The sequence below is a fragment of the Narcine bancroftii genome, chromosome 12 (genome assembly GCF_036971445.1).
Source record: "Narcine bancroftii isolate sNarBan1 chromosome 12, sNarBan1.hap1, whole genome shotgun sequence".
Classification (NCBI taxonomy): Eukaryota; Metazoa; Chordata; class Chondrichthyes; order Torpediniformes; family Narcinidae; genus Narcine; species Narcine bancroftii.
Window position 1 is genome coordinate 17,020,452 of NC_091480.1, and position 12,266 is coordinate 17,032,717.

At 35.6% G+C, this 12,266-nt stretch overlaps 1 protein-coding gene across 12 annotated transcripts in view; it reads right to left on the reverse strand.

Moving 5' to 3' along the window:
• brd8a (bromodomain containing 8a) overlaps positions 1 to 12,266 on the reverse strand; it is a 68,920-nt gene that overhangs the window by 40,981 nt on the left and 15,673 nt on the right. For 11 of the 12 annotated variants that reach the window (XR_011347150.1, XM_069905380.1, XM_069905381.1 and 8 more), the window contains 4 exons: positions 8,877 to 9,053; positions 3,248 to 3,522; positions 1,913 to 2,257; positions 793 to 985 (listed from right to left, as the gene is read on the reverse strand). Coding sequence is in view for 11 of the 12 variants with exons in the window: in XM_069905380.1 (XP_069761481.1) it covers positions 793 to 985; positions 1,913 to 2,257; positions 3,248 to 3,522; positions 8,877 to 9,053 (990 nt within the window). In the remaining variant the exon portion in view is untranslated. The remainder of the gene's footprint in view (positions 1 to 792; positions 986 to 1,912; positions 2,258 to 3,247; positions 3,523 to 8,876; positions 9,054 to 12,266) is intronic. The other variant, XM_069905384.1, reaches the window with a different exon arrangement.

The window sequence follows — 12,266 nt, forward strand, 5'->3', positions numbered from 1 at the left end:
AGTAAGAAACATTTCAAATTAATATCTAATATTAATTCTATTATTGTGAATCTTTGGTGAATGAGTTTTCCAATATGCATTGCCCAGAAATAGAGGGCATTAATTTGCATTTGTAGGTTCATGTGTGTCAATCTGCAATTTCACCAGTGCTGAGCAATAACTCCTATCTTTTTCATGGATGGAAAAAATGCTTTATAATAGGACTAATAAAATTTCATATGAACAAACCCTGACAATTCGCTTTAATTAAGAATGAGTGGCACATGAAAGTGAGCAAGAGGAAAATATGGCTGGACAAAGAACTTAAGACATATCAAGAAAATGGCTAGAATGAAGCAGTTTCCCTCCAACAACACTCTCATCTGCCTGGCAGAACTTGTTCTCACTCTGAATAACTTCCCTTTTGATGCCTCTCATTTCCTACTAGTCTCTCACGTGCATAGAATGAACCTTGTCTATTCACATGCAACTCTATATCAGGAGTTGAGTGGAGGAATAATTACTAATGGATCACTGTCCACTGGACATTTTGGAAGCACGTCAAAGTGAACATAGGTTGGGGATAGATTCAAACTTGACTGTACTGCTCTAATTGCACACACAAATACTAAACACAAAAGGAATTCATAAAAGGGGAGTGAAAAAACTAAATTAATTTGTTATTAAATTTTACTATTTTATAAAGTATTATTACAAATGGGGAAAATGATTAAATGTGCGAAGTTGGTGTTCCATTTGAAATAAATGATGGTTAACGGTTGACTAGTCCCATTTATTTTCTATTCCACTAACCTACAATTTCAGATTGTCCCACTTCATTCGAAATACTTTTGCACTGTGTTAGGCTCCTGGGAGATAAGTGTCCAATTTCCTCAGAGGTACTTTTGCTTCGTGCGATACTCCGTGGCAAGGGATGTAACGATTCCTCAGATGTGCTTTTACTTCGCATGGTGCTCCTGGGCAAAGCATGTTCCAGTCCAAGTGGCTACAGTGACAGAAATCAACCTTTACAAAATGAACCAATGAAAGTAGAATATCTAATTTTCAGTATCTATTTTCAAGGGTAAGCTCAATAGCCAAGACCTCCCTTGAAAAAAAATGCTTTAATCAAAGAATTAAAGATTTTGAAATGAGAATAGCTCAATGCCATCCTGGATTTTGTTTAATTTTTCTCTCATTTTAAACTCACTATTCTCTGCTTTACTCGAACTCCAGTATTTAGACTGTTCCTCCAAGCCTCAGAAACGCTAGCTTGTAGATCAAGAGTGGCACAATCAAGTCACACATTATTTTGATTTTGTTCTTTCATTGTTAAAATGGGAAAAAAAGTGTCAGAAATCTGAAAATAAAAACCGACAATCCAGAAAATAGTTCTGATAAAAAAATTGGCTGAACTAAAATGTTAATGCTCTTTTCTTCTCCACATGGTCTTCTTGATGCTCTGGATGTTTTTAATTCAAGCTCTGGGACTGGACAATTCACATCAAAAAGGGTGTCAATTATTTCCATATTTCCAAATTTGTATCAAAATCTGAAGGTAGATATATCACTCAGTGTGCTTAAAGAGAGACCGAGAAATAGTCAATATTTTTTTCTTATCCTAAATATTGCAAACCATTTTTCACTAGTTCTAATCAGCACAAAAGCATTTGCAATCAATGTTAAGTAAAACACTGAAGTGAAAACACAATGCTGGAGAAACTCAGCAGGTCAAACACCAGTGAGCCCTTGATGAAGGGCTCCGAACCAAAATGTTAGTTATAGATCTTTATCTTTGCTGCACAAAATATGCTCTTTGACCTGCTGAGTTTCTCGAGCATTAACTTGATATTCATTACAATACAATTCATAGAATATATTTATTAAAATATTAAGGTATATAATTGGCTGTAAACTTACTCCACCATCTTACCTCAGATTTCACGCCTGGAAAATTTGTCATTTTTCCTGTGCTTCCCATCTGCTGCACATGTCCTGAACTGGAATCTTCTTCCTGATCTTGCTCTTCCTTGAAGTGCTCTGGCAATTCCTGCTTAATTTCATTGATAATTAAATTATCTGCAGAGTCCAATCCAGCCAATATTTGAGTCTCATTCCTGGATTGATGATCTGATTTATGAGCCTGTTGCTGGATTTCTTCTGTTTCCTCTTTTATCATATGCTCTGTCTGAAATAGGGAGCTAGGGCTTCCCTCTGTAGCTGCTAGATGCTCCCCTACGTCTGTAGAAAATTTCATCAGCTCTGATGTTTCCTCCACCTAAAGAAAAAGATGACCCATCAGCTGCTTCTAAATCCTACTGATTTCATGAATCAATTCCCATCTTCCTATTGTTCTTCCAAATAGCCTACAACATTTAGTAATTCCTAAAGCAGGTTGACAGAAATATCCTGCATGCAATTTTGATGCCAAATCGGAGTCAAGTAACTTTGCTGTACTATTCAATGGCAGAAGCTAAACTCCTTTTCTGTTTCTCTCAGATCACATAGAGAACAAAGTACAAGTACAAAGAAGAACCCCAGGTATCTGGCACCTATGGGAATTTGTAGATGCCAGATAAGTGTATTTTCCAGTTGCATGAGTCTTATTCTTACGATGCCTAACTAAAACACCTGCATTAAAAATAAACAGTTTAAAAGAAAATTACTATACTGTACTTACACTGAACAAACTTCAATTGTATGAATATATAAACCTTAAAGCATTTTATTTTATTTTCAGTCACATTCTTTGAAAACATTTAACCATCGCGCATCTACAGGTTTCACCCCCCTCCACAGAGCCACCCGAAAGACGAACAGTCACATTATAATCAACCCCCACTCCCTCAATTTTACTAAGCTGAGATATGGAGATGGTTTAAGAGGGTCACCCCAATGGTGCGCAGAATCAACTGGCTCTTCATTCTCGGCAAAGTCGCTTCATACAACTTTATTCAAACAGCTGCCACTAACAAAGCACGGCAAAGGCACTCCGCTGACTGAATATTTGCTTCCATTTATTTTTACAATTTAAAATTTATGTATTTTTACCTTGTATTTTATTGTTATTGGTTTTAATATTTTAAATTTGTTTTCCTTGATTTTTTTTTTGCCAATTGCTTGAGGCTGCCAGTTGCTTGAATTCTGGATACCAGGGGTTTTACTGTAGTTTAGAAGCCAAACACCTTGCCTATCTTACATAGTAAACAGAGTAAACAGGAGGCTCAAAGGATTAAAATATTGCAATGGAGTATGAAAATCTGTTTACCTTTTCTTCAATGATTGCCAGGATATCAGCAGGGTTTCCCAAATGAAGTACATCTGTATAATCAGATACTCCTGTATTATCATTGCCTTCATGTTGCTTCGACCGGTGATGTACAATATTCTCCCTTTGCCTTGCTAGCTGCAGAGTGCCAGGTGGCAGACACCTGCTTTCTCCAGAGTCAATTAACACCGAGAAGCTGGACAGATTTCCGGATACCGAGAGTGCTGGCTGCTCCACGCAGCTCTCCACCTGAACACAAATGGTGGTTTCTTCAACTGTAGAAATAAACACCAGAAAAACCAATTATTCTCTAAAATTTTGCTTATTTACTACAACTCCAATTGGATATCCTGTAAAACAGACATTTCATGATATTATTTAATGTTACCATTAGCATCAAATTAGAAAAATTAGCATCAAAATCCCAATGGAACTCTGAACAATACGAAAATTATTATTTATTCTCACCTGGTTTAGTCATTTATCTGTGAAGGAAAATTTGTAATAACCTCAACTGAGTCCTGATGTTGCAAGTAATGAACTGCCTACCTAAAAGCAACACAGGCTTGCAGTTGACTGGAAAGTGTACAGATTTAATCCAAGATTCTCCCAGGGGCATCCCAGCTATTAATAAAGAGAGTAAATGCCTCCCAGAGTATTTCATTTTACAGTAAAGCCTCTGTTATCAAGCAACTGGCAAAAAAATTGCAAAAAATAAAAAGGTAAAAATATGGAATTTTAAAATGGGCACATCTAGCTGTTAGTTCCTAATCACGCACCACACCATCTCAAGCAACCAGAAAATTTACTTATCTGCCATTTACCAATCCTCATGGGTGTTGGATACCAGAGGTATGAGTGTATATAGAAATTAATGTACATGTTCAATTCTTCTTTCTATCTTTAACCCTTTAAAAAAATTGGCAATTGAACAGATGCTCAGTTACTAGGTTGTTTACCTTACTTTAATAGGGTATTATCAAGACAGTAATTTTTCCACTACTACTTTAGCGATTTCTTGTATTGGGCAACATTGATATCATATTTTGATCGGACAAAAAAAATCTAAAATCCTCCCAAAAGTTTCCTGTCAAAATCTCGAGCAGTTCAGGGGATTTCCTTTTCCAATATGGAGATGCTTGACATCTACTTTACTCTTAAACAACTGATATTAAGAGACAATTTTTATAGAGAATGCTGGAATTAATTGTCTGTACCACAGAATATTGACAATTCAATGTGCAACGTTACCATATCCCAGGAGGTGGTTACTTGAAAAAGTAACAGAAAGTCATCATTAAGTCACAAAATGGCAACTAATATTAAAATATAATTACCATAAAAATAAAAAATAAAAATTGTGATCTTTAAAAACAAATTTTGTGCAATTCTTTCTAATGCAGTTAAAGATTGTCCCAAAAAACAATAGTGTAATATATACACACAGGTTGCAACAGGCCAAAATGAAACAGAAATATTGGAAATAATCTTTGAAGCTATTGAACTACAATTACAAGTTTTTAGGTTTTCTAACAGTTGTGATAAGGATTATTTAGTTCTATCATTATGGAAGTACTTTCTTTTGGTGTGTGGGAAGTGTCCTTTCAATAGAACAGTGCCAGTACAGGAAAATGATATCTAGTATAGATGATACACTTCAATGGAAAGCAGAGTTATTATTATGAAACTTAGAATGCAACAAATAAGCTACAACTTATTCACAATAGAAAAAATTTCCAGCTCTCTAATTCTACCTTCACCACCAGGACAAGATTTTGACCTTTCAAGACCCACAAATGCTCATGAAGTTATTTATTCAATATTATCATTTATTTGGAATTCTGTCCCTTTGTTTTAAAAAATGTTCAGAGCTAATGATCATTAACATACATCCATTTACTGAGAGCACTTGACAATTTCTACCTGTTAAAGGTAATAGGTGAGACATTCTTTTCCTTATTCCAAGAAATTACAACACAGGACAAGACCATACTAATCATAATATCTGCTTTGGTTAATAATAATTAAGGTCATAAATAATTATGTTCACAAAACGAAAAATCCATCTGGCTCATTAATACGTTTCAGAGGACGAAATCTCCCATCTTTACACAGCCAGGCTTTTACATGATTTCACACCCACAGAAATGCAGGTTTCTCTCCATGTCCCATCAAACCACTCAGATGAAAAGTAATTGGGGACAGTGATAGGTAATGAGGGCTGACCTTACCACCAACTCCCTGATCTTGTAAAATGAAATAAAAACATTCTTAGTTTCTCTCTTCACAAATACTAATTAATCAAAGTTGTATCAAGCTTTTATTGTCAGTTAATCATTTAACCTTTTCATGTGAAGTGAAAAAAAAACTTTTATCTATACATCATGAAAAACTAACTTCTGTCAAAAATATCAATGAGAATTTTAATGTTAATCATCTTGTCACATTTTAAGTGTTTTTCTGCTACCATAAAGTTGGAGGACTACTTGATAATTTTATCTCTTTATGTAGTTTCAGAACTGGCCCATAAATGAAACTATTAGAATATTTATCCCCATTCCAATCTACTTCTATGGAAATGATTTATACCTTTAACTAAAGGGTTCATTTTAAAAAATATTTAGAGAAGTTTGTTTTCCAATCCCCAGACAGAATTTTAATGAAAAATATTAATGGGTATACAAAGGATATCATAAATATCTTACATAGATGTAATATCTTCAGCTGATAAGAATCGTATGTCTCAGAAAGATTCAAATAATTTGCTGCCTTCTTACCCCTCTTCACCTAAACAAAAGCACCTGATTTTATTCTCAGTTTAACGTTTCTTAAAATTTTATTTTGACTACACACATTGTTTCTGAGTTGACTGCTGAAGTGTTCAAAATTTCTCAGGAACTAAGAACATTTCCATTAAATCTCGTCTTCAGCCTTTCTTACTCATTTCTACTTTATTCCTTTTTTTTTTAAAGCTTGTAACATCACTCCAATGATATGTCCAGTAAGACCAGCTCTTAACTATTGTCTAACTAATGCACTGTCTAAATTTAATATCTATTTGCTTACTTTTTAATTCACTGCACCTATATATAAAACACAATGATCTTTCTGCAGTGAATTCCCAGCAACAAATCCATTCATTTTAATATTTTTTGGTCTTCCATTAAATTTAACAACATTCAAAAAAATGTTTTTCTAACACTATATGATACCACCACAAGTGAAAGAAGCTCCATATGGCAGGAACTATATATGATTTAATAGCTCTTTTACTAAGCATCTGGACAAATCATTCTGCAATCCAGGTTAAAAATGCTTGAATAGAATCAGAAGTTCCATTGCTATCAAAGAAAAGCAATGAAATGAAACATATACCAAAGCAATATGAAGGACCATATGTGGAGTATTGGAAATCATGTATCAGTTCCACTTTAATACTCCACGCAGATGTTGAGTGTACTCCTGTTCAAGGAAGGGCAAAGTTAAGGGGTTCACAAACCAGCATCAGGTCATCAGGATTTTCACCATAACATTGACTCAATGTAAACACGGTCATTGAACTCAAATTAAATCAAAAAATTTTGTTCTCGTGCCAATTGGTATCCTGCCTAAAACTTTTATTTGATGTGCTATTTAGTGTTGAGGTTTGCACTACTTCCAGATCAAAATGGACACTTGGAATCATTGAATTTTACAGCACAGAAACAGGACCTTTGGCCCAATTTGCCCACGTCATCTACCGAAGCTAATCCTACTTGTCTGCATTTGGCCCATATCCCTTTTAACCTTTCCTATGCATGTAACGAACTAAATATCTTTTGAACATTGCAAATGTACCCACCTCTATCATTTTCACTGAGAGCTCATTCCACATATCTACCATCCTCGGTGAGAAAAAGATGCCCCTCAGATCCCTTTCAAATCTTTTTCATCTCACCTTGAACCTATGACTTCTAGTTTTAGATTCCCCTAACCTTGGAAAAAAGACTGTGACCATTCATCTTATCAATGTCCCTCATTATTTTATATCTCTCCACAAGGTCGGTCCTCAGCCCCCTAAACTCCAAGAAGGAAAAATCCAAGCTTATCCAGACTCTACCCAGAACTCAAGCACTTCAGCCCCAGCCATATCTTTGTGAATCTTTTATGCCTCCTTGTTCAACCAGAACTACACAAAACTCCAAATGTGGTGTCACCAACATCTTGTACAGTTGTTACATGAAGTCCCAATTCATGCACTCAGTTCCTTTACCAATGCCAGAAAACTACAGAAGCTACCCGTGTTGCCACTTCCAGGGAACTATGTACCTCTATGTCTCGGTCTCTGTTCTACAATGATCTCCAAGGTCCAACCATTTACTATATTCAATCTAAAAAAAAAATCAATAATTTAGTAATACATAGGAAGACTCATTATTGTCACTGCATATCCCAACAATACAATGAGTTGATATCAGTTCTTTAAGTTACCCTCCTTTCCAATTGCATAAGATTAAAAGGAAAAGGTTAGTGTTGAAACTGAAACATTAGATGCAAAAAACTCAAAAAGATAGATGCTTCCTAAAGAGATGGAAAATGCAAGTTTTGTGGCGACTGGCCAGATATATAAATTTAGTTTAATTTTGTTATTACTTGTAATCTTCATGACTCAGTGCCATTATTACACCTTCCCAATCACCAGATTATCTTTAGTGTTTCACACTCATCTGCCTTCTCTTAATTTTTTCTATGCCAAGTTCAAATCCTCCCCACTCAAGGAAACAAAATTAAATGGAAATTACTAGCTGCAAGTTCAAGTCCAACTCCAGAGACTGGAAAACAAACATCATGGCTAAAAGCTCATTGTGATATTAAGAAACTATCCAAAGTGCTGACTTTCAGTTAAGATATTAAACTAAAGCTCATTTGCTTTAGTAAACAAATGTAAAAGATTCATCGAACTAAGACTATGAGAGTTATCCAAATTCTATTCAGCATTTTTCATCGCTTAATGAACATCACTAAACCTTCTAGAATATAACCATCCTCCTTTCCAAAATCTTATCTTGTCTTATTTAAGACTTGTTTCACATTCCAGCTAGAATTTGCAGTGATGTTATTTAATTGTCATTACACTGCATGGGCAAAGGGTCCAGGTTCCCTTTTGGAACCAGGAACTTCCTTTGACTTGTTTCTGATAGTACATCCCACCCAAAATAACAATTACCGTTATAATATTTTGTACCTAGCCACAATGAATTTCCAAAGTAAAACATCAACATCATCGTGTATTTTTCATTTCTTCGGGTCTTCCCAATGCAGAAAACTCATTGTGCACATGCAATATTTCAAAAAAGTACATGCATGAAAATTTACTAAGGAGAGCACCACAACCATCTTACATAAAAATTAGGAAAATATTAAGAAAACTTCACTCTGCTTTGATTGAAAATCAGAATTAAGAGGATAAGTTGTGACGTAATTGGTTTTCATCCAAATCAGCATTAAATTCCATGGCTTTAAAGTATTTCTCTTCTGTATCCAAATGCAGATGTTTGGGACAATCTTTAAAAGGAACAGGATTGTATAGAAATATATATTTTTTTTTAAAAGATCTGGCATTGATTGTTTAGACTGCCCAGTGACAGACCTGTCCTGCTGCTCTTCTGCGTCATAGTTGCGGTGGTGGCTGAATACACCTGGTCAGCTAGAATTTGCATAGGTTTAACTGGAGGTGATGCCTCACGGCTGATGGTAGAGAAGGGAACGAAAGGTGATGTGAACTGTGAGAGGCCGACCTCCAAAAGCCTTGACAGAGTAGGGGCTCCTAACATAAAGTGCACAAAGAAAGAGTCAAGGCTCATGCAGGTAGGCAAGAGGAACTATGTTCAACACATTATTGAGTTGAATGACAACTGAACCCACTGTGAAATGAACTCTCTAAATTGCTCTCATGTATGGGGTACAGCTTGGGAAAAATTTCCCACTCCAGAGAATTGAATACAAAAGTCTTGGTTAAAACTCCACCTCAAGAGTCTGTCAGAGTATATTTCAGTTGCGATGTTAAACTGAGCTCCAGTCAGTTCTCTTGGACAAACAGATCATCTCTCATTGTTGTTCGCAAGAATTTACAGTGTGCAAATTTGCTGCTGCCTATCCTACACTATAACTTATCCATGAAAAGGCATGTCATTTGCTCTGCAGCATCATGAAGTTGTATGAATGCAAAACTACATATTACACATATACGTGGTCACGATTCCAATGGAAACATAATACAGCTTAAATAATTATCACACCTAAATCTTTCCTAAACTCTGCTCCATACATGAGTGCAATAAGGTCTCTTTCTGTTCTACTGCATGCAATTTACTGAACTATCTTGACAATACATAGAATTTGAGTCATACCGTTTTAAATAGCAACAACTTCATCTCGCCCTAACCACTCAGAAATGACACAGATTTCTTTATCAATGTTATTATTCACCCGAGCAACCAGGTGAGCTAGTTTTTGGCAGTGAACAAAATACCAGTTTCTAGAATTATACAAAATGAAAGTGAATAAACATCATTCAAGTTGTAATAAAATACAGAAGATGTAATTATTGACAACTTTGAAAAATGAAGAAAACCACAATGATTTCAGGATTTAAAAAAAAAATGAAAATGTGATGTTTGACAGGCCTAAACAGTGACTGATTTACATCTATCAGCCTGTTCAATAAGAAGGCTATAAGCACCTATTTCAACATGATCAAGAGCACACTGGGTCTGGGGGAGGGGGGGGGGGGGGGGGCGAGGTAGAAAAAGAATGGTGAAGGAAGAGGTGGGGTACAGGATTATTTTTTCCAAAGTTAAAACTACTTCCTGAAGATTATTTCAGTTGGATAACATTCAAACACGTACTGAAGATAAGTAATACCTGAACACAAGGACACCAAATATTATGTAGAGCATTTCAACCAGCTAGCAAATATCATTGGTAAATATCCAATGCAAGATAAGAAGGGAAACTTTCAACTTTTGGTCTTCTGATGTATTTATTAATCTCGCGTTCAAAATAGATCTAACCATAAATTGCTGTCGCGCTAGTGATAAATTGGATGAAAACAGATTTGGATGTTGGGAACACACCAGCTGACTGCTTTGTCCTCCAGCTCTTTTAAGTTGTAGCGACAGATCGTAACAAGATGTCTACTGCACTATCTTTTGACTTCCTGAAAGTATTAATGTGCTTCATAGACACGTTGCCAGACCAAATTTGACAGCTGAAAAGGTTTGAGACAAGAATCCTGCCGCAATAATTCCTGGAACATTGTACTGAGGTTGTGACGGTTTCTAGTTACAATCATTTTGTGCAAAGACTGTTCCACAAGGCTGACAAAATGGCAGGCATAACTGGGACCCATGTGAGTGCACATGGCTGTACTTTTTATTGGAAGGTAATGAGATATCAAAAGAGGTTATTCTTGATACAGGGAAAACTATGTGCAAAAGACCTGAAACAGGTATAGTACCCAATGAAGTAATTAATTGGATTCAAACCTGTGCTCTCAGAGTTTCACTGCCTTGTCCATTTCGAAAAGACCTGCAATTTTCTTCCTTCAAAATATATATTTACTTCCCACGAGAGTATTGTGATTAAATCCACCAACATGAGAATGCTTCTCAAATCATAACAATTTGCAATAAAACATTTTTCTTCATCTCTTCTCTAATCTATCTATTTTAATGTTTCCTTCAATACTGATTTTCTGCAAGTGGAAACAGTTTGTCTTTACTTCCTCAATCAAAATGATTATGTTGAAGACCTCTGCTAAACCTCTTCTCCAAGTTAAACAGGCCTCCACATAACTGTTCTCTCAACCCTGAGTCTTATAAAACCATACAAGCCAATACAAACAATATCTAGAACAGCTAAAATGGTGGCAAGCATCTGAGCTAAGGAAATGTAGAAACTAAATATGTTTTAAGTTGCAAAGAAAGAATAGCTGAGAAGCAATGAGAATATTCATTAAAGAAAATTAACAAACCATCACCATGTGACATTTAACCTTTCTTGGTCTCCACTCTTATCACACACATCCTATTTCTCGCCACATATTCCCTTTCTTCCAACTTAAAGCACATTTGATTTCTCAGTATTCTGAGACAATGTAAACTGTTGTGATCTCCACAGATGTTGCCAGACCTGCAAAGTACTTCCAGCATCTGTTTTTTTTTTCAAATTTCCAGCATGTTTAATTTTGTGTTTTTTCATTGTTCCTGACATAGAAGCACCTTAGACCAGCAAAATATTTTTAGAATCACAGGGAAAGATATACCCAACCACTGCCAAAATTTACCTTCGATCTAAATGACTAAAAATTCAGATTATTTAATTAATTCTGTTTGTGGGTGCTTGTGAACATATCAACTGACATTTGCCTCATTGATTACACCTCAGCAATACAAGGTTATGAAATTTTCCTACTTAATGCAGTTTTGGAAAAAGCACAAGATTCTTATGCACACTTCCAATTCTGAAAACATAATTGTGTTCTGAGTGAACAATGTTTTTTTTAAAAAAGTGCTATTAGGAATGTGATCTTCCAATTAAACAGTGTGATTTTATTTCCTGGTATAACAATCCACTGCTTTCCACTTGAACATGCATTAAGTTGTAACTTCAACATCATGCAGCTGCCTCAGAAGCCAATCCTCAGAGGACAGGCAAAAAATATTCCAATGCTTGAAAAGTGTTGCTTCTTGGAGAATGGATGGTGGGAGTAATGATGGTCAGTAGAGAGAAAAAGAAACATGATTGTAAGTTTTCAAAGATGATTACCTACAGAAAAGCCTCAGAAACTATCTGGGGTTATAGCTAGACAGTTCTGGTGGAAGTCTGCCAGGGAATTATGTATGGCTACAATCCTTTGACCACCTGCATCTTTGGAGAGGTTGCAAAGAGAGCAAATTGCCATACCCAGCCTGAAGGAAATGTGGAAGAAATCTGATCTTCTTGACTGACCTCTCAAATACAACAATGAGCAACAAAC